Source organism: Ictalurus furcatus, chromosome 5 (genome assembly GCF_023375685.1).
Source record: "Ictalurus furcatus strain D&B chromosome 5, Billie_1.0, whole genome shotgun sequence".
Classification (NCBI taxonomy): Eukaryota; Metazoa; Chordata; class Actinopteri; order Siluriformes; family Ictaluridae; genus Ictalurus; species Ictalurus furcatus.
In genome coordinates, this window is record NC_071259.1 from 19,915,021 (window position 1) to 19,937,758 (window position 22,738).

Here is a 22,738-nt window from a genome sequence, read left to right on the forward strand (position 1 = left end):
TGACCGCGTATGACGGAATAGGCTGTTCCGGTGATACGCCTGCCCCTCCTCCCCTCCCCTGTATAGGCTGTTTCTGTTGCTGCCTTCACCTCCCCCCGATTTCCTATTTCTCTAATCTAGCAGCAAGCAGCCAAGATGGACATTGTAAACCAGGTAGGACATTTCGGATACAAAAAAAGAAATGCACATTATCTAAATGTTACAGGAATTTAAAACTGACAAAGTGAGTAGGATGATAAATCAGTGATTATGGCCAGTTATGAAGATGCGCTCGTGAAGTGATGGCAGAATCTGAGCAGAGGAGGAAATGCCCTGGTGATGTTCTGCACATTCAAGATTTTTTTGTGTGTTAATATTCGTGCATAAAATCATGCGTCTAGACCTTATTTGATTAGCATATACATGTGTTTATTTATATAAATTGAGGTTGTGTGTGTATTATATATATATATATATATATATATATATATATATATATATATATATATATATATATATATATATGTCTGTGTGTGTGTGCGTTTTTTGTTGTTGTTGTTGTTTTGTTTTGTTTTTCCCCCAAAAGAAAAATATTTGTTTTTTTCGGTTTGATGGTACATAATAAAAGAAGCGCATCCAGATCTGTCGCACGAAAGGCCTTGGGTTTATATGCAGCTACAACTGGAGAGGTTGCTGTGGAAAATGGCAGCTGACTTTGCCGAGCCGCTTGTGACTCAGACCATCATTTCCATTCAAAGCCATCTGTCTTTTTTTTTTTTTTTTTTTGGACGCCATTGGTTTGCAATGGATGTGGTTTGAAAAATCGTGCCTTATTCACCTTGATTCATCATCAGTGAAAAATGTGAGTAGGCGTGTGCTATTACATATTTATTACAAAATGTAAATCAAAAACGAATTAATGAAACGACACGGGGTGAACAAGTAAATCGTAGGATTTCATTTATTTATGATTTATTATTAAGACTCCGACTGATGTCGCGTTCAACCGCGTCTTCTGACGTCACTCCAACCCCCCTCTCTTCCCCCATGTCTTAACATATGATTGTCACACACCGCTGAGCCTAATAAACCCATTGTCGTTGTTTTTGATGTTGTTTAGTGTCATGATAATTTATATAATACCATATTAGCATAATGTGCGTTGCAGACAGGTCTTATTCAGTGTAATGGGTCTATCCTTATGGCTCTCTGAACGATGATCTGAACAACTGGCAAAACGAAATAAAAAAATGTAAACAGTTATGAACACTTACAAACACACAGAAACATCATTTCATTCTAGCTTTAATGATCGGGATCATTTGTCCAAACTGGATCTGTGTAAATGTACATTTCAGTCAGTAATCGAGGAATCTTGGCAAAGGGTCTGTATATTGCAGGCCTAATTTAGGGTTCTTCGCTTCCTAAAATGATTCTATTTGGAAAGCCTTTTTTTTTTTTTTTTTTTAAAGGGTTTCCCCAAAACTAGTCTTATTCAGAGCAGTGGGTCTGCGCTTACGGATCTCTCTGTGAGCGGATTGGAAAAACATAACCTGGCATTTTTCAAATCTTTACCTGTCGAGTTTTGTTGAGCCTGTGCCCACTGTAGCCTCACATCAGTGGAACCTGTTGTGGTCCTTTGCTGTTGAAGCACATGCGTCCACTACAAGGTTCAATTTATCTATTTATGAAATAGCAGTGCTGGAAAGAGTACTGAAAATTTGTATTTAAGTACAAGTACTGTTACATTGCTGAAATAATACTCAATTACAAGTAAAAGTATTGGTGTTAAAAAAGTACTTAAGTAAAAGTACAAAGTACTCTTCACAACAACTACTCAGAGTACTAGTTACTTTTTAGCCAGTGAAATTTAATTAATTAGCAATAACCATTGAATCAAATCAGAGATCCGTGTAGAAAATAGCTGCTTATATATATATATATATATATATATATATATATATATATATATATATATATATATGTTAGGTAGCTCAGTCCTTCTTGAATCCCAGGCTTGGGATTCAAGAAGGACTGAGCTACCTAACATTGAATTGAATCCCAGGCTTTATGTAGACCTAGCCAAGCTAATTACCTTAAACATATTTAAAAATGAAAACAATATCACACAAATATTGGAAGTCTTCTTACCATAATGCATAGCCTGGAAGGGTGTGGTGGGAAGCAAATGACACCACTTTTACCTCGTATTAATGCCACAAAACATGTTTTCCTGTTTTTACATTGATTTTTTGGTGTATTGTATCTTATTTTATCGGAAGTATTCACAATGCTGTTTAATATACAGCTAATTTATAGTATTGAATCAAAATTGAATCAACATCGATCTGGACTACACACGCGAAGCGTGCATGAACGTCATGGGATTCTATCTGCTGCAAGTTGGCATGACAAACACTAGGTAGCTTGCTCAGAATGAACATGTTTGTAGCTTGTATCTGGTCTAACAAGCTAGCTGCAGTAGCAGAGAGAGAAAGACAAGTTATGATGGTTGAAGGTGATGTGCAGCTAGCTAGTACCTACCTACCAAGCCAACTTTCAGCCAGATAGGAATCCAGCCACCCCCCCTCCCACGAAATAGATTACTTAGCTTAATTTGTACTTAAGTACAAGTAAAATTACAGACTTAAAAATATACTCATAAAAGTACAAGTACCCGAAAAAACTACTTAATGACAGTGATGTGAGGAGTTGTAATTCATTACTTCCACCCCTGTGAAATACACAAACCAGCCCATTTGGCACTAACAATTCAAAGTAACTGAGATCAAATGATATAAACATTAACTCATTCTTTTATCTACAGTCATGTGAAAAAATAAGTACACCACATGGAAATTGTTGGCTATTTTGACATATTTGGACAAGCAAACATTTGACCATCTTTGAAACAGTGCCTATTAATGAAGTTGATATACTCGAGCAAAACCACAAGGAAAATGAGCTTTTTCAATCAATTATTCAACAGAATTATCAACAGATTTGATCTTATTCTGTTGAAAAAGTAAGTACACCCTTGGCCTTAGAAGCTAGTATTGCCCCCTTTAGCAGAAAAAAACTTCTTATTTGTGTTTTGCATAATTGTCCACCAGGCTCACTGAAATTTTTGACCACTCTTCCATGCAATATTCTTTCAGTTGCAAGCTGTTTGAGGGTTTTCTTGCATGTACTGCCTGTTTCAAATCCCCCCCACAACATTTCAATGGGATTCAAATCTGGGCTTTGACTAGGCCATTCCATAACTTTCCCTTTGGGCGGCTGTGTCTCAGGTAGTAGAGCGGGATGTCCACTAATCGTAGGGTTGGCGGTTCGATTCCTGGCCCACATAACTCCACATACCAAAGTGTCCTTGTGCAAGACACTGAACCCCAAGTTGCTCCCAATGGCAAGTTAGTGCCTTGCATGGCAGCTCTGCTACCATTGGTGTGTGAGTGTGTGTGTTAATGGGTGAATGAGACACAGTGTAAAGTGCTTTGGATAAAAGCGCTATATATGTACAGACCATTTTACCATTTCTTCTTTTTGAGCCATTCCTTGGTTGATTTGCTAGTGTGCACTTTTGGTTCAACTACAACTTTCAGACAGATGGCCTCACATTATCTTCAAGGACTCTTTGATTTGATGCAGAATTCATAGTTGAATCAATGAATGCAATGTCCAGTACATGAGGCAGCGAAGCAACCCCAAACCATAACATTTCCACCGGTGTGCTTCACAGTTGGTATGAGGTGCTTCCCCTGAAAAGCTGTCTTTGGTCTACACCAAACATGTCTGCTGTTACTGTGGCCAAACAACTGTCTTTGATTCGTCTGTCCACAGCACATTATTCCAAAAGGCCTGGTCTTTGCCTATATGCTTATTAGCAAATTGTAGTCTTGCAGAGGCTTTTTCCTGGCACGCCTCCCATGCAGGTCAAATTTGTGCAACCTCTTTCTGATTGTAGAAGCATGCACTTTGACACCAACATTTGTAAGACTTACTAGCAGATCCTGTGATGAAATTTTGGGGTTTTTGGAGACTTTTTTTTTTGCATCAGACGATCTGCTCTAGGGCTGAATTTGCTGGGACGGCCAGTCCTGGACAAATTGACAGTCGTTTGAAATCTGCACCACCTGTAGATGATTTTCCTTACTTTTTTTTTTTTTTTTAGAGAAACTGGATGTCCCTTATCAACAGTTTGCTTATACAGCAATATTGAATGCCCCATTAATTGCCAGTCATTTCATTTGCACTTACAAAAGCCCAGAAGCAGAGCAGAATGTGCCAAATGGGCTGCCTTACAAGGCTGTCTCAGGATGATTCTCATAATGTGTTTACTGTTTGGTTAAACAAGGTTTTTACAACAGTGGTGGTTCCTCCATAGGGGCAGATGGGGAAAAGCCAACCACATATATCAGCCATTCAACAAAATTTTATCTTAATAAAGTGTACATTCTCAACCCCATAAAATTCAGTTTAAATACTAATGACCCCTTTTGAGTGACCAACGATTTAAAAAAAAAGTTGCTATTAGACAGATATAAGCCAATGTTCCATTGAGTTGTTTGCCTTTCTTGATGAAAAATTGTGGGGCTGCATGCTAAGCAACCCACTGAGTTCAGTAGAGCTATTATTGCACCTAGTGGTCAAAAATGGAAACTACAACAAGTGCTAACAGATGCCTATTGGGGCAGGAGTCACCCTGCCCGTGCTCACTCTGTGAATGTTTTGTTTATGAGTGGAGGAGGAGAAGTGGACTGGACCATTAATATTATCTCTTTTATGTTCAGCTCGCACACTGTGACAATGGAAACAGGAACCACACCTTCTGTATCTAACAAAGTTGACTTTAAAAAACCCAAAACAATCGTATATAAGTTTGCAAACTTAACACTACCGACTTTTTAGTCTATAGCTATCAATTCTTTACCTGATTAGAAAGAATGTGATTAGACAGTTTAATCTACACTGTTATATATCTAGCTGTGTAAATAGATTGGTTGTTAATATGTCTTTGCAATGCAATTATCAGCAACCAGAAACCATCATAATTGCACCAATTACTTTTACAAGGTAACTGTCTTTACAATTGAGGCAAATTAAACATGGTAGTGTTATATCAGAGATGTTAATTTATGTAAGGTTATTTGTCTGTACTGGGGGCAGTGGCAGTTAGAATATTGACAAAATATGGTCAGAAATTAAAATAAAATAATACTTTATAAAAAATATATATATATCGACATTGACTCACTGATGAATTACAGTACAGAGTGAGCATTCAGCACTTCTACACTGTTATCCCAGATTTTAGCACAAAGTAATCAAGTATGTAGTTGCTGCACTCTGTCTCTCCCATCTTGATTGTGGTTGACTGTGACCATAGGCATGACTTATGATGAAACCAAAACCATATAGAAACCAAAACCATATATTTGGCTGGTGCTGGGCTGGATTTGGCATAATATTGAGAAGTCTGTTCTCATCTTGCTCAGTATGACTCTCAGCTCTCAGACTCCCACCAGGTGACATATACTTTTGAGATTTGCCTTTCAAGAGCAGGCTCTCTAATTCAAAATTCTACATTTTAGCTCCTGTTTAGTGACAAACATTGCTGTCACCTCTGATGGCATGAGGCATCTGGATACTGCTATAATTGGACATCTGACCTGCTGTGCGCCTCGACACTAGAGCATGCCATTTGGGACATGTCCACCCTTCTTGCATAAATTTCGGTGATCAGTCTAACAGTGGATTCAGTAAAGAGCTCCGTAACACCAAAACAGGCCACACAATTATTTAACATTAAGTTAGATTCATTGAGAATGCTAGTCACCCATTAGTTCCCGTGGGACTGCTGGTACTGAGACACTTTTGGAAGTGGGTTATCAGCCTGTAGCCAGACCCCAAATAACAAAGCTCTAGCTCAATGGAGACATAAGACTTTTGTCAGGAAAGGGGCCCCCTTTGGCAGTCCCATTGCAGAGAGATAGTCACCATGGACGCCTAACTCACTGGATCAGGGCAAAGTAGTGCTGCAGGGGCACTGAGTGTGTGTGGGTAAGTGTGAGATCAAAAGACATCAACCTGCTGGAACTGAAGGTGGTCTATCTGCTCCTCAAGTTCCTCTAACTTTTTCTGAGACATTCAGTCAGATACATTAACAGGGCAGCATGAGGTCAGATGACTCTCTTTGCCTGGCACAAAATCTCCTCAGGTGGGCCCACTAATGTTAGCCTTACAGAGCAACTCACCTACCAGGTCACCTACCATGGTTCAGCAGATGAGCTGTAGACCTGATAGAGTTATGTTTACACCCAAGAGTGATGTCCCGGGTCTGGGATATGTTTGGCAAGCCCAAGGTGGACACTTTAACAGATTTTGACAGATCAATTAATTGTCAGCTATGGATTGTTATTGTGCTCCTTGATGAAGCCAAACAGTCTGCTGGGACAAGGCCTGACTGGCTGCACTATCTACTGTATGGTTTCTCATCTACACTAAAGGTGTATATGGTAGCCATTGCAGTATGCAGTGCCATGGATGGCTTGTCCCTGCTTCTCACCTTTCTGAAAAATTAGGGCACCTCTATCTGCCACACTCCACTAAAGAACCCGAGATGAAGTTCCCCCATGAAGTCCCTTAAGGTCTCCCTTTAAGAGCCCATGCAAGATGTTGAACTGAAATGGGTGTCTCTAAGCAGTCTTTTTCAGCAGAGTGGGAGAGCTGCATGCCATGGAGATAAGCTTTCCTTGCATGCATTAGTAGCCAGATAACTTGGGGGTGACCTTGTGGGACCATGGTTTTGTGCCAAATTTGCATCACCCAATATTGTAGACAATCGGCTCATCTCTCAGTGTTCTGTGAAGGTTCACCTGCAGAGTGTTTCTTGTAGTGTTCAGTATGTGTCCTTTGGTACTATTTGGACCAACTGGTTGCAATTTGAATAGCAGTTCTGTTCATCACTCACAGAGGAAAGACCCTGGAGGATTCCCTTTCTTAACAGAGACTGAGTTACTGAGTAATGCACATCATCACCATTGCATAAAGTCAGGTTGACTGTCCAGACCCTACCGTGACAAGTGTCTCCTCATGGGCATCACTTAAAGGCATTCTGCTCCAGGAAGCCTGTAATGCTGCGAACTAGGCATCACCATGTGCCTTCATCTGTGTTAACATCGCCCAGCCCAATGGCCTAAATGCGGCAGTCATTTCCTAAAACCTTAGGTATGTTGGTACCTCATAGCATGGCTTTTTTTTGGTTGACATTTCAAGCATCCTTTTACATTTTATTCAAAATCTTTGAGAATGCTAAACGTAAGTGCCTGTGATCCATAGGAAGTATACCATTATGTGAGGCTGAGAGTAGTGTGATGTTACCACAAAATCACCAAGGATACACAGAAAATAGTGAGAATGAGCTCAAGCATGGTCATTTATGGTGATGGTTATTTCCTGTAGCAAGTGGTTCAGCCGTCACCTTTATTTGTTTATAAGAAATTAATACATTTACTGTGTTTTTATTTTGCTGTTAACAGTTAGTTGCTAACGGACAATTCAGGGTGCTGAAAGTGCCTCTGGGCTTCATCAAAGCCCTGGAATGGGTAAGTGCTTCTCCATCATTTCTTAATTCTTCAAGTGTATGTTTGTATTACCCATATAATTTTGTTAAACCCAAAGACAAGCATCTTCGCTTTACTGTAGCTCTTCTAGATAATTTTGTCATCTTTTTATTTATCATCTCTTATGATTCATTGCTTTGTTTCTTATGCAAGCATAGTGTGATGAATACATATTGAAATGCAATCAAAATGCAAAAAAATGCACAAAAAAAACCCAATTCTGTTTTCATATACTGTATCATATATGATTTTCTGATGCAGTTTTCTGAGACCATGTAGGAGTGCATTGTATAGGCCATAGAAATATGTTGACATGTCAAGGTCTCATGCAGCTGGGAGGCCCAGTCCTCAGTTTCTACTCTGGTTTGTTGTTTGTAAAATGACATTTAATACTTTTGGCACAAATCCTATTTGATACATGAGTTTGAGACTATGTTCATTTCATTCTAAAATGGGGAATACGTTTTCTTGTGTGAATATGAACCACTGACATTCATTATATTTAAACTGTTCTAGTTTGCGTTTGTTCAGCTTTGGTCTAGTTCAGTTTGATGTCAGCTGGTTTTTCTTCACACTGTTTGCTGTAGTGGTCTGCTCTGGAGCTTCCATAATACCATGTGTGACTATATCCAAAAAGACTCCAGTTCCACTGTGTGACAGATGGCCATGGATCTCAGTGATATTTAATAGCTCCATTCTTCATTCAAACACTCCTCCAACCTGCAGCCACACCACTGTGCATGTAATCTCTCAGTGACTCAAGCTCACAGATTTAAGGCAGACCAAAAAAATCCAGTTCCCTCATCTATACCATTATATTCTCAATTGTAGAAGTCTTTACGTTGAATTAATGTTTTGCAATTGCCTTTAATTGCATTACATTGACAGCTTGGATGGATCATACCTGATAACTCTAGTTAGACATGTACACATGCATAGGATAGAAAGGTGACGATTATAGATCATGTTTTTAATTTTATACAAGAAATTTTCAGATGCTTGAACTAACTTTAATACAGATTAAACAGACCCACACTGTTGTCCTTTCTACTCTTGTTTTTCTTGAATTCTTTGTAGACAATCTTTCATAGACACCATACTGCGCTTTTTGTTTATGCCTTCAGGTGTTTGCCATCTTCGCATTTTCCACCTGTGGGACTTACTCAGGCTCCTTTCGCATGCGTGTGGAGTGCAAAAACAGATCAGAGAGCAACCCAAGAATAAATGTAGACTTTGAATACCCATTCAGGTACACGATATGTTCAGTGTGTTATAAATTAATATGTATTTCTTGACCTTATTGTCTTTCCCAATGTATAGCAAATGCCAACTAAAGCATAAATTATATATTTAAAACATTTAACAAAGTTCTTTAAATATTTATTTATTTATTTATTTACAATTTTGCAAATGTTAAACATTTTAAAAACAATTATACAAATTAATATTATTTTTCATTATTATTATTTCAGGGACTCACTAGCAGGGTTGGGAGGGTTTCTTTGAAAATGTATTCTGTTAGTTACATTTTACATTTGACAAATTACTTCATAAAAATGTAATCAGTAACGTAATCCAAGTATCACAATATGAAAGTAATGCAATGTGATAATTTTTGTTTACTTCAAGGTCACATAATAAAGTTAAGAGAAAAGCAATATGATGTAAAATACTTTTATTTTGAGCTTATTTTAGAGCGTAAAAACATGTTCAGTGTTTGGATTTGTTTTAATAAAATAAATAAATAAATGAATAAATAAGAGTTAGGCTGACCATATTCTGGTTTTGCAAAAAGAGGACACCTTTTTTTTTTTGGCATTCCGAACAGTGTTACTATGAATTCAGACTTTAATACACTGAAAAAGACACACTATTAGCATCACTTATATATATATTTTCAGGAAATTAAAAATGACCTTATATGGCCATGTGCATTGTTTCGACTCAGGACAGCTGTCATTTGCTGCTATTGTCAAGCAGCTGTTTGACGCCGTGCACAACAGTGCTTCACCTTCGCATGTTTGCTGAGAGTAGGCTAGTTGTTGAGAGGCAGGAATTTTGCCAATAGTTGCTGCAAGCCTTTTAGAATTGACCAATTGGTGTGCAAGAAGGCGGGAATTATAAAGAGGGGTTAAAGCAATGCAAATATGCGCAGACACGATGCAGTATTAGACCATAAACACATCATAATGGAACTAAAGCCGAATCCCAGCCAGCTTCTCAAATTTAGAAATTCCGACTGGACGCTTATTTAAGGTCAGAAAAAGAGGACATGTCCGGGAAAAACAGGACGTATGGTCACCCTAACAAAAGCATTTCAGAGAACAATTTGTGTTCATTTATACCAAATTAACTTTGCACAAAATTTATTTGCAGCTGTCTATACTGTGTTCTGTCAAAAGATTCATTTCTTTGGTTTTAAATGAAAAAAAGTAATCCTGATAGTATTGCCATTATTTTTTTTTTTTTTACAAAATATACCTGTAATCTGATTACTTTGTTTTTTGACGTAACTGTAACAGATTATAATTACCAGTTTTTTGTATCCTGATTACATAACACCATTACATTTATTCTATTACTCCCCAAGCCCGTTCACTAGCCATATAAGGCAAATAATAATGAGTCCTTCTTTCTTTTCTTTCAGGCTCCATCAAGTCTATTTTGATGCTCCATCCTGCAAGGGAATTCAAACGGACCGTATCTTCCTTGTGGGGGACTACTCCTCCTCTGCCGAGTTCTTCGTCACCATCGGTGTTTTTGCCTTTCTGTACTCCATGGCAGCTCTTAGCGTCTATGTTTTTGCCTTTGAGAAATACCGTGAAAACAACAAGGGGCCACTGATTGTGAGTTCACGTAATACTGTTACAACTATATCCTCTTTTTGAATAATTTAAATATAATTTCTACCAGCAAAATAATATGGTACGTAGAGGCCTCTCTGGGGTTGGGGGTTTAAATCCCACCTCTGCCCTGTGTTTGCCATCAGGTATATAAAGATCAAAGCAGCCATAAAAATTAGGTTCCTCTTTTCAGGATCTTGGTGTGACGTGTGTATTCACCTTCATGTGGCTTGTGAGCTCGGCAGCATGGGCAAAGGGTTTGTCGGACGTGAAGACGGCCACAGACCCAGAGAAGGTGATTGAACTCATCCATGCCTGTGATCTGGAAGGCAGCAGCTGTGGTGAGGTTCATGACCCTGTCATGTCCGGCCTCAACACCTCTGTGGTGAGTGGAGTTTCCTATCTCTGGCTATCTTGTTTATATAGTCTAAAAAGCAACATGTATTATTGTAGTATCAGTTGGGTTCCTGAGTGCGTTATAGAAATATTTCAGAAGGAAACCAAAAATGTTTACATTTTTATTATAACATTGAACAATATTTCTAATTATTTTCTGTAACATAAAAAACGTTGCGTTTGGTTAATTTTCTTTAATGACTGTGAAGTATTGTTTGCAAAAAATTTTGTTTCTGTTATAGTTTCTATGCTCAGATTATGACCATAATTATGATTTTGGTCATGTAGACCTGAGATAAGCAAAGTGAAATAAAAGTCTTAAAATTACTTGGTCTTTGCCAATGTTAAACAAAAAGATGAATTTAGTCTTGGGTACATTCCCTCCATCCAGGGCTGGCCTTTCAGCTGAATCTGATTTGGGGGCCCCGCCTTTGCACCTACTGCGTACAGTACTGACACAATATTACATGTACAAAATCTGTGCAAATAAAGCATTAAAAATATTACAGAACGACTGATGAGTAAATGATTTACTGACGGATCACATTCAATGATATTATAGTATTTGAACTGAAATTACGTTGCTGCATAGTAAAGAGAACATGAGCAATTTGTGCCATTGTGCTTCCAGGTCTTTGGATTCTTGAATCTAATCTTGTGGGCGGGCAACATCTGGTTCGTGTTTAAAGAAACGGGTATTGTTGCTCCTTTCATGCGCCAACCACCTGCCCAGGAGAAGCAGCCGGCCCCTGACTCTTATGGTCAGCAGGGCTTTGTGCAGCAGGAGCCATACTCGGGCTCCCAGGGAGGGTATCAGCCTGATTACAGCCAGCAGGGCTACAACCAGGCTGGAGATTACGGCCAGGGCGGCTACAACCAGCAGGGGGCGCCCACCTCTTTCTCCAACCAGATGTAAGGAAGGGGTTGTGGAAGAGGTAAATGGAGGCTGGTGAGTGCGTTATTCTTATTGCTTATAACTTTTTACATCTTATCAGTGCAGTCTGGTGCCCTTTTCATCCCAACCTGGTTTCTTCTTACCCTCCTTACTCTCTCTGCTTTTTCCACAGAAAGAGGGTGCTGGTGTGATCAAGGGAGTGTGGCACCTGAACCCTACCCACACACCCACACTCTTCTTTGTCTGTGTGTTTGTGCATATGTCTGTGGACGTAACGATTGGGGGGAGGGAATGGGGGCAGGTGATAAATACTGAAAGATGTAGGGCATATGAAGGGATTATTCTGTGTGCTGTTCATTATTGTGATGTATAAATTAAAATAAAAAGGTAGGTATGATCAGATGAAGAAGCACCAAAATACATAAAACATATTAAAAAAAAGATATATAAATCATTGCTATATAAATTTTAAATTGATGATGTTGATGATAGTTATTCTAAACTTTGAGAGAATGTATTTGTCTGTGGTGTATAAATATCAATATGAACAAATATATACAAATATTTCCTAAAGATCTGTATGGGATTATTCTACTATAGTATAAGTTATGTTTAGAGAAGTTCACTGATGACGATTCTAACTATGAAAATGAGCTCTGAACCCACTGGAAATAGTTCTCTGAGAATTACTGGTATGGTACAAGTTACATAGATATTCACTGAAGAAGAATTTTTAGTTGTTCACCCATATCATTTTCTTTCTGTTTTTGTTCATTGAGCTGAAAGACATTTCTGCTGAAAGCAATAGGCTATATGAGACCAAACGCCAAAATATGTTGAAACTCAAAACTTGAGAAACTCAAATCTTGAAGTATTTTTAATTTTCTTTCTGACTAAATTTTGGTTTGTTTTCTTACACCTTTCTCTAATACGACAAGCATGTGTGTAATGAGTTAGCGTGGTTTGAGTAGCCCCTTAATACTATGCTTCGTTTACTATGCCGCTCAAGTGTGTTAGTGCTGTTTCATGCAATTGGAGGACTAATACTAGATTTTATTTGTGTAATGTGGGCACCAGACAGATAATCAGTCCTGTGTATTGAGTTGGTGGTAGTCTAGATACATGTGCCAGTTTCAATTTCCAGTTTAAATATTTGACCCTCTTTTTTTTTTTCTACTTTTCCCTCCGTTGTCTCACTTTCTTGCTCTTAAACACACTTAAATCTCTTTGTAACTTAATTTTGTCCAAAGGAGTTTGAAACACTGGCTTTGTTTTAGTGTAGTTATACTGAAATATATTTTCAAAGATGTGTGTAAATATATGTATATGCCATGCAAAATCTAATGATTTACTCTTTAATGTTAAACAACAGATCTAGTCAAAGATATAACATCTGTATATGCACTAACTGGACTGATTAAAGTACTAGGGAACAAAATAATGCAAATGTTTTTTTTTTTATGATTTGATCATTGTATCATGTGGATGCCAGGATACACAGGTTTATCTGCTTGACTAATCAATCAATATGCAGAAGCCAATCATATCTGGCATTATATGATCGCGGAAGCTCTTTCGAAATTGGTTCTAACTGCCAGGATTGCTGTAGACCAGCCTGCATTGTCTATTCAGACTAACTTGTGTGATTCAAGTAACAAGCATGAACTTCTTAACCAACATCAATGTGCTCATACAGAAATGTATATGAGCGATATATCTACATTTTCTTGTATGGTATAAGCCTTGAATTATGGATTGTGTAGCTGTATTAATCTGTATGCAAGAAAGATGAATATACACTGTCTAAAGGCTGAGGAACATCACAGTCATACTCAGTCCCTTACAATCAGTGCGTTTATTTGGCATTAATTTGGTAGATATTATTATGATGAGCTGCTCTGTAGTTATGCATGATCATGTGCTCATATGTCTAGCTTGATTAAATTTATGACTGGGTCTCATCTAATATTTGCACACTTTTAGTGGTCTATGGGTGTACGGCAATTTGAGTAGCTTTTGAGTAAATCTAGACAGCCTGTGAACCCACAACCTTAGCACCTCTCTCTTGTGTTTTCCTTTTCTTTCTCTCTTATTCTTCTCTCTTGCGCTCTCTAATCTATCCTATGCCCTTTCTCCCTAATAAATATGCTATTCAACTACTCCATTGTTAGTGGTGTTTGGTACGTCTCGTGAAATTCTCGATGCCTTTGGGTTGTGTTGTATTTATTGTGTATAATATATTCTTAGCGTTCAAATGATGTTGATGACAGTGAATATGACCATGCTGAAAAATCACCAAAATGATCCATAAATTCTGTTGTATTGTTCTATGGAATCCATGAAGGAAAATTCAATAAAGAATAAGTTATCCTGTTGAAAACAAATGTCTTAATTCTTGTCTAAATATATAAGGTCATAAGAGGAATGCTTTTTTTTTTTCTTTTTTGATAACCGGTAAAGTTAGAAAAAATGGTTTGTGTAAGATCTTTTCAGCGGAGCTTGGCCTGACTTTGGATGTGATGAGGATTCAATGATCATAACAGTACACCACAAAATTTCCAATGTTTAACAAACACATACTGTGTCAGTATTACCATCCATAGGAGTTCACTTAACACTATACTGTGCAAATTTCTTGTGGATTTCTTATATACTGTAAAATACTGTGGTGCGCCACTACAATGATGGCAAAGAATTTACAAAATAGACTCTTATGCATATTCAAGAAATATGCAAGATATTTAATAATAGGATATCAGAACAAATTTACATATATGTAGATTTGTAGAATTTGTAGGCCAAATATGTATAATTCTTTTTACTGAAACAATATCTGGTACTAGTACTGGTTACTATGTACCACAGTTAGATATGTATGATATGTGATAGTGGTTATATGACCGAGTGGAAGACTATCAGGACTGTTTCCTTCAGAACATTTTCCCCATTTGCTTGTTTCCTTGCCAAGTACTAAAGTCTTCAACTTGAGACCCTGAACTCATTTAGCCTGAACAACATTTGTAGATGATTTTCTTTACAGTGGAATTATGTATTTCAAATAATTTCACAGGAGTAAATGTTACACCTGGTGTATGGATTTGAAGGTGTGATAAATGTAGGGGTATATTTACTTTTTCCATATGACTGATTGGATATTGTTTCATTTAAATTTTGAAAATTAGTACAAAATGTCAGTTTTATGTCATTTGATTATTTGAGTGTGTCACCTTTATTAATGGGCACTATTTCAAAGAAGATCAAATGTTTGCTTGTCCAAATATATCATAAAAAGCCAAATAATTTTCACATGACTGTATGTCTGTGTTGGCTTAATCTGTACTTGAATACAACCAATTCCTTGTGGTGCCTGATACAAAGGAAGGTTCTAGAAAAACAACAAAGTGTAGCCTCCTTTTCATGTACACTTTAGATAAGTCTAAAGATTTTTCATATTTGTATTAGTATTGGGGTACTTGCTTTGGTATCAGCTTGAAAAATCAGTCACACTGCCCAGCAATACTGGCAATATGGTGTGCAAGCACACTGCAGTAAACTGTGTAGTATGAAAGTAGATGATGTAAGCTTACACCCACAGATGTTCTTTTCTGATATTACTCTTATTTATTTCCTTGTTTTGGTCACTGGACCTGTGTTATGATGATCCATACAGGGAGCCTATAAGTGAAAATACCATAGAGACTTAAATTAAAGAGCAAAGGCGCAAGTTTATATGTCCAAAAATGTTTTTGAGTTAAGTTTGCCTTATTTATTATATATTTATTATTATAGATCTCCATTGCTTTAAGTTTTAACAGCTAGGAATTCTCATTTAAAGATAATGTTATATATGTTAATTTGATCTAATTTAATTTAATTTACATGGTAATCTAAAACATTTCATTTTTGACTTAAAATATTTTAAATATTTTCAATTTATTTAACTTTGTTTCAATAAAAAAAGCTTTTAGGCAAAACAACTTTAGTATTTATAAGAATGACTCTGTATAAAAAAGTGACAAATAAAAGTCCCAATACATTACAGACACATATTAATGTTCAGTATCAAGTATTAAACACTTCACAGAAAAAAATGAAATATACAATTTCAATCAGTACAAAAAGTATAAACATTAACAATATACCAAGAATTTAAATTAATAAAAATTCATTAAATATGCTACCTGTGTGTCTTTTAAATGTATTTCATAATATTATGGAGATTTCCTGAGTTCTTAGTCATCTTACACCTGTGTGGGAAACTGGTCTCCTCAAGGTTTAGGTGGTTCATCAGTGTATTTTTCTTCCCATAGCTGAGTTACTGCCATGAAGTCATCCTCTGTTAACCCAGAGGTCTTAGTGCAGTTTTTCAGTCCTTCTCTAAGCTCAGATAGCTGGATGGAATGACTGACAAGGGTTCTGTTGACCTGGGAAAAATATCCATCTGAATGTTTCTCCAGTTCTCCCCGGATCAGCTCCAAGTCTTCAGCCAGCCGCGACAAGCCACCACACTGACCTTCTACACGGGCCACACGTCCACCTACATCAGTTACCTCTTTCTGGACTCCCAGAGCAGTTGAGCGACAGGTCTGGAGCTCTGAAGCCAGCCTGCGGCGTAGATCTTGCAACTCGCCCTTCAGACGAGTCAGCCTCCTCTCCCCAGCACCCAACATAGAGGCCTGCTGTCCAACCAAATGCACAACACCCTTAACCTGCTGTGCTAACCTCTCTTCTCGCTCTTGCCAGGTAAGGTTAGCTTGTCCAACTTCACGTACCACCTTCCCAAATGAGTCTTTAAGCCCACAAAGAGTGTGATTGACAGAGTGCATGCTCAACTTCAGCAGGGTTACCTCACCTTGAAGCTCCTTCTCTTCTTGTCTTTCAGTCAGCTGCATGAGCAATGAATTTAGGGAGGCGTTCAGATGGTCTAGTCTTTCTGTCTGTGCAATGAGCTGCCCATTAAGGTTTTCATACGTTTTCTTGTCTTTCTCCTCCAAAGTTATCAGTGGTCCAGCATATGCTGTTGGGACTGGCTGTGGAGCACAAGACGAAGTGCAGACAAGTTCAAGGGAGTTGAGCTGCTTCTGAATGAGGTCCAGATCTACCTCTACCCTCTTTTTGAGGGACTTGACTTCTGTGTCTAACGTGGGCACTGTCTTATTTTCAACCACAGCTGGTGAAGTAGCATTACCCAATTCCTCCATGGCAGCAAACAAACGAATTTCAAGGTCCTTCATCTTTTCCTCCAGGCAATCCTCTAGGATTCCAGCTGTTCTTACACCAACACTTCCTTCTTGCTTCTCTGTTGTACTCAGAAGCGACTCCACATAGGCCAGTCTACCTTCTACCATGCCTTCTACATGATCCTTGTGACTACCTAGTCCAGCTTGAAGGTTCACTTGTGATTGGTTCAAGCCATCCATTGACTGCTCTAGGAGAACCAGCCTTTCAGTCATGATGGAAATAGTAGTGCAGCAAGCATCTTCAGGTTCTAGACCTTGGAGCTTGGCATAAATGTTTGCAAGCTCAATTTTCAAGGCTGTCACCCTACCATTTATGACCTGCTCCAGCTGTTCCTGACCTTGCATTAGCTCATTCTTACACTGGAGATGAACTTCCATCATCCGATCCTCACAACGCTGCTCTGCAGTCTTCACACGCTTGTCAAACTCTCCCAGGACAGCTGCTCCTGCCTTACTAAGTTTGTTCTCCACCACAGTCTCTAGGGCTTGTTGCGAATCTGTGAGATTCACCCCCCCACCAGACAACCTCTGTAGAGCCCCCTCATGGTCCAGTACTCTCTTTTTTAACTCCACAAAATCTGTGCTCTTAACCAGTACCTCAGCACGCAGCTGTGCCAACTTGTCAGCCAACTCACCCAAGTTTGGGAATTGACCTATGGCATCTGAGCCCTCTATATCCGGTGCTCCCCCAGGCAGGTCTCCAAAACCAACAGTCATGTCCTGAGATGCAGCAGCAATGGGAGCTGCAGCTGCAGACAGAAGAGTAGAGAGCATGCGGTTTGCATCTTCCCGGAGTGAGGCACGTAGGTGGTCTTCTAAGCTGGTCACTTTAGCATGAAGTGTATCAAGACCAAGTGAAATTCGTTGCACATCTTCTTCCATCTGATTTAAACGTTCAACTCTGACACTGTTCTCCTCAACAGCTATGGTGAAGAAATGCAAAGAAATAGTTAAAAAATAATAGTCAAATATGGATCTTCTCCTAAGATAAATGAATGAATGAATGACAAACTGTCACACCTAGACAACTAACAAATTGAACTGTTATATTTGTTGTATAAAAACATGCACATTGAAGTGTTGGGGGAAAAAAAGGAATCTCACCCTGATTTAGCTCACTGTCACCCGAAGATGCCTGTGCTTCAGAAACCGGCTTTGTCTCTGGATGTGGAATTGACTGTTGGCGATCTGCTATGGGATCATGGTAATTTGTTACTGGTTCATGATAATCTGAAATGGGATCATGTACAGAATCTTGTTCATTAGTCACAGGGTTGTGTTGTTCCAGCATTGTATCAGGATTATCTGCTTCAGGTTCCTGATGAGGCTCAAATGAAGTTTCGGGATAAGATGGTGCAGCATTAGGGCCATAATATTCATCCATTATGTTAGAGGGTGTCAAGGGTTGATTCCAGTGGTTTCTGTTATAGTTGACTTGGGACATTTGGCCCTGAAATGGAGGCATTGGACCTTTGTGGAAAGGCACCTGCTCTTCATAAGCATTTACTGGGCTATTATAAGACGGCATATGCCCTTTGAAGGCAGGTATTGGGCCCTTGAAAGGTGATATAGAGCCTTTGTAAGAAGATTGGGGACCTTTAATGGATAACTGTGGACCTTTCTGAGATGGCATGGGACCTTTGTAGGATGGCACATGACCCTTGAAAGGGGGCATTGCTTTTATTCCATAAGCAGTAGGTCCAATGTTACAAACAACACCAGTGAATCCAGGACAACAGCGCCATTCTAACTCAGTCATTGTCTTGTATGCCACTTTAAACACTGGCTTGTAGAGTATCCGGTACCTATGAATGTAGATAGGGAATACACAAATGTAAAGATTCTGTGCAGTTTCATAGTTAGAAAAGGTATTTTCAATATGGCATACATCCATCTATATCTTTTCCCAGACAAGTAAAGTGACCAATGGTCATCTTTGCAGTAAATAAATTAAACAGGTATTTGTAGTATTACTTGCCTAAGTCCTGGACACTTCTTCCCCCAGCCACATTTTTTGTACTCTGCCTTCACATAAGGAGCTACACCATCCTGAACAGTGTAGGAAACACTCTTTTCCACTACATATGCACAGTGGTTTCTAGAAAAAAAAGGGGGGAAGGCAGAATGCAATTCTATCATGTTATAATTTTGATTTTGTCCAAAATAATATTATTAAAATGACTTATAATAACTATCTGGGATATTTACAGGTATAAAGATTTAAATGTTGGCTGATCATGAAAATAAAGCAAGAGCTAAGAAAAGTAAAGAGAATAATAAATGATTACCAAAGATATTTATATATATTACAGAATACTGGAATTAGATTAAATTTAATGAAACTGTTACATTTTCCTTTTGAATAGCACCAGAGCAGAATGCTATCTTCAACAATAATAAAACCAATCAAAGTATATTATACAAACCAAGCTGTTTAGGGATACATTAGATGTCATACTTTATAGAGAACTTTCTTGATTGCTTGACTGTACAGAATTTATAGATAGATAGATAGATAGATAGATAGATATTTTTTTGTACAATGTACTGGTAATACTCACTTGTGTCTAGCAGTGGGTTTGCCAGAACTATAATGAGGATTGGCTCCTGACTTGTATAAGCTGAAACGGTTGGGTATGGGATGGAAAGCCACAGCTATGCTAACACTCATAAAAATGAGTGGGCTTAGGAAATCTAGCCACAGCATCTTCCGCAAAGTGATGAATCCAAAGAAAGTCCAGTAGGAAGTTCAGGATTATCTTAACAAAATGTGTCAAATGCCCATTTGTAGTGGTGATGCTCTGGAGGCTTCTGTGGTCTGGGCACCAGCCCTCACAGCCAACTAATAAAGCACTGTGTGACCTGATTTACATAGTCCCACCCTTCATTTAAAAAAATACAACATACAGAAGTGTGGCATTTTAACACACACATATGAATGTTATGATTCCCCCCCACCCCTTTTTGGTGTAATCTTTTTTATTTGTTTGTTATTTTAGTCCTCATAAAAGCCACACCAAATTTTTGCTTGGAGCTGAACAGAATAATATAATGAAATGGAAAACAGAATGGTGGATGGCTATTAGGTCATTTAAAATAAGGTAGTAGAGACAATATGACAAATATACTGTAGCAGTAACTATTTCAACACTCATATCAAGATTACTCCAAATTAAATAACTGGTGTAGAATCATATAACTATATAAATTAAACAAATTAGTTTATATTTAGTTTTTTTTTATAACATAGTCAATATTTTGTTGGACTTTATATCTCGTCTTCTCATTTTACAGTGTACTGTGCATCGATTAATCACTGCAAAGAGGACATATGGACTTACAGTCTGGCACAAAAGCACATGCTGACACAGAGATGTAGAATAAATACACTTGATATCAGGTAAATAAGACCAGTTAAAATGCAATTAATAACAATTAGCTGATAAGACCAAAATTGCAGTAATGAAAACACCCACCCACACACCCACACACACACACACACACACACACACACACATACACTTGATAATTATGACCATGACCACAATGTAAAATGTATTCTTAAGGAGTCAGATTTTCTTTTTTGTGACCATTATATGTGAGTTTAGCTGTTCTTTGTTTAGTTGTGGTTTTCTCTGTGGTGTCTTTGTGGTAAACTGTGAATTCTTGGACCACATCTGGAAGTGACCATTCAGACTGCTCAAGCACACATTCAGTGTACACCACACCTCAGTAACACCTCCTCCCCAAAGCCCCCGACCCCCCCAACCCCCGCTACCCCACCACCACAATATACCTCTCCCTTAAACCACCAGGTTTAAACACAACCCACATCTTTGTTTAGTTGCTAATGAGAGGCTAATAAGTAGACAGTGTTCACTGTGTTTCCAAGACCTTTATTGGTACTGATGCAATGGATTTCTTAGAAAGTCTCCATTTTGGCTGCATTTCACATGTGCAATGTTTGAAATGAAAAATGCAAATTGTTAATAGTTTGACATGTATGCTCATGTTGGTACTCTAAGTTTTATGAGTCTGGACTATATTATTTAGTATATAGTATTTAGTTTTGACTGTAAATTTCCTGTATTAAGTAATATTAATTAAATTTGTATGAACAGAATCTTAAGCAATGGACAGAATATCAGATGACCAGAATAAGCAGATTTTCTTTTGCTTCTCTCTTACTAAAAAAATACTGTTTTCTGCATTAATTAGTTTTATGTTTATTAATATTGATATCATTGTAGAAGTACAAGGAGTGTCTGATATTTTTTTCCTTTCGATGTTAGGTAGAGAATTAGTTGACTGATATGCTCTTCATATAAATAATATCTCTGCAAATAAAAATAAGCATTTGTGTTGATGTTCGGTCATTATTAGCTTCTCGTTTTTCAAATTAACAATATGAAGCCTGATGATTAATTTTTGCAGGTGTTGCTGACATACAAACTGTTTCTCTAAACTGGTTCAGGGTTCTGTCTCTGCTCACCAGATCGCAGCCACAGTACACATTTTCCTGTCTCTCTTTCCTTCCCTGCCACCTCCACCCAGGAAATGCATAATACAGCAACTGTTCAGGACCAAAATCAACTTCCCAGAAGAAAGGTGGGCTTTATTTCACTGGCATGCACCACCCATGTTCTTCAAAAAAAACTCCATGTCTAAATGAGGTGGGGTTCATTTCTCCTCCCTCTGACTACAATATGTTCCTTGTAGAAATGAAAGCTAGTGAATGCTGTAGAAGTTGTAGAACATGGAAAGTATGTGTGTATGTATTGGTTCCAGCATGAGTATACACATGTGTCAGCCTTTTAGGCTTGTGAAATCTTCCTCAATATTTTCTTTTCTCCTTCTTTCTTTTGCACATGTGGTGCTTGTTCTTCCTACAACACTGGTTGTACATGACACAAACTATCCACATTCCACCACTAACTGTAAGGTTCTTAAAGGCAGCTCTGTGTTTGTTTTAGCAGAGCTGAAGTGTTTGGTGTGGAGTGTAGCTGAAGATTATTTCGGAAACAGGGTTTAATTTGGTTTCCAAACGTAGTGCCAAAATGGACCATCATTATGACCATTAATAAAATAAAAAGATAAATATAAATATGAAAATAATGCCTAAATGAACTGTATGCACACAAGTGAATATATGGTATAAAGTGCAGTCATTGCATGTGGGAAAATAAATAAGTAGCAAAGTTAGTAAAATAAGAATTTTATTTGTCACCATCTTCTAAAACCCCGTACCCATTTTGGTTTCTACATTAAAATCATGCATCCACATATCCTTAGCTTGTGTTTATCAGAAGCTAGAGACTATTTGAGTATTTTTTTAATGATCAAATATCCTGACTTTTTTTTTTCTTCTGGCTCATGGAAATTGTCCCATAAGCATGGCACAAATAATCCAAAACAGAAACATCTCCAGTTAACTATCTATAGAAAAGAAAATATTTTGACAATTAATATTTTATATTCTTAACAATTCATCAAAAAAATGACTTTATAAGGAGGACTTATTTGAAACATTAGACTTTAGAACTGCTGGACTCTGAGTCGTGGCAGACTGTAAATCCTGTCATATCGGAAAACTGGAACACAATACCACTTTCTTTTTAGTTGGTATAGTGTGATGCAAATCACCCTTGCCCATATACTCTACTCGTTCACAGATGGAGCAAGGATGTGGACAGTGTTACAGTATAGACTATGACATTACGTTTGTGCTGTTTTTATTGGAATGCTCAGTATTTTCTCAGTCCA

At 37.9% G+C, this 22,738-nt stretch overlaps 2 protein-coding genes across 3 annotated transcripts; one reads left to right on the forward strand and one right to left on the reverse strand.

Moving 5' to 3' along the window:
• The first annotated feature begins 94 nt into the window (after positions 1-94).
• On the forward strand, positions 95-14,140 carry sypa (synaptophysin a). 2 transcript variants are annotated; one of them, XM_053625075.1, is made up of 7 exons: positions 95-153; positions 7,518-7,583; positions 8,726-8,850; positions 10,249-10,447; positions 10,638-10,829; positions 11,472-11,789; positions 11,908-14,140. In XM_053625075.1, exons 1-6 carry the CDS (start codon positions 136-138, stop codon positions 11,754-11,756), a joined length of 885 nt encoding a protein of 294 aa, XP_053481050.1. In that variant the 5' UTR covers positions 95-135; the 3' UTR covers positions 11,757-11,789; positions 11,908-14,140. The 2 variants fall into 2 exon arrangements, with proteins under 2 accessions (XP_053481050.1, XP_053481051.1); XM_053625076.1 differs by having other exon boundaries at positions 11,472-11,775.
• Positions 14,141-15,804: 1,664 nt separating this feature from the next.
• On the reverse strand, positions 15,805-18,777 carry emilin3a (elastin microfibril interfacer 3a). The gene is made up of 2 exons (XM_053623917.1): positions 18,080-18,777; positions 15,805-17,898 (listed from the first exon to the last, which is right to left on the reverse strand). The coding sequence occupies exons 1-2, from the start codon at positions 18,732-18,734 to the stop codon at positions 16,004-16,006; spliced, it is 2,550 nt and encodes an 849-aa protein (XP_053479892.1). The 5' UTR covers positions 18,735-18,777; the 3' UTR covers positions 15,805-16,003.
• Between the last annotated feature and the right edge of the window lie 3,961 nt (positions 18,778-22,738).

Excerpts from the sequence above, each read along its gene's own strand:
- sypa (XM_053625075.1), top strand. Across the intron at positions 10,448-10,637 it reads ACAACAAGGGGCCACTGATT|GATCTTGGTGTGACGTGTGT; the intron begins GTGAGTTCACGT and ends TCCTCTTTTCAG. Across the intron at positions 10,830-11,471 it reads CCGGCCTCAACACCTCTGTG|GTCTTTGGATTCTTGAATCT; the intron begins GTGAGTGGAGTT and ends TTGTGCTTCCAG.
- emilin3a (XM_053623917.1), bottom strand. The coding sequence starts at position 18,734 with ATGACTGAGTTAGAATGGCGCTGTTGTCCTGGATTCACTGGTGTTGTT. Across the intron at positions 17,899-18,079 it reads TGACAGTGAGCTAAATCAGG|CTGTTGAGGAGAACAGTGTC; the intron begins GTGAGATTCCTT and ends TCTTCACCATAG.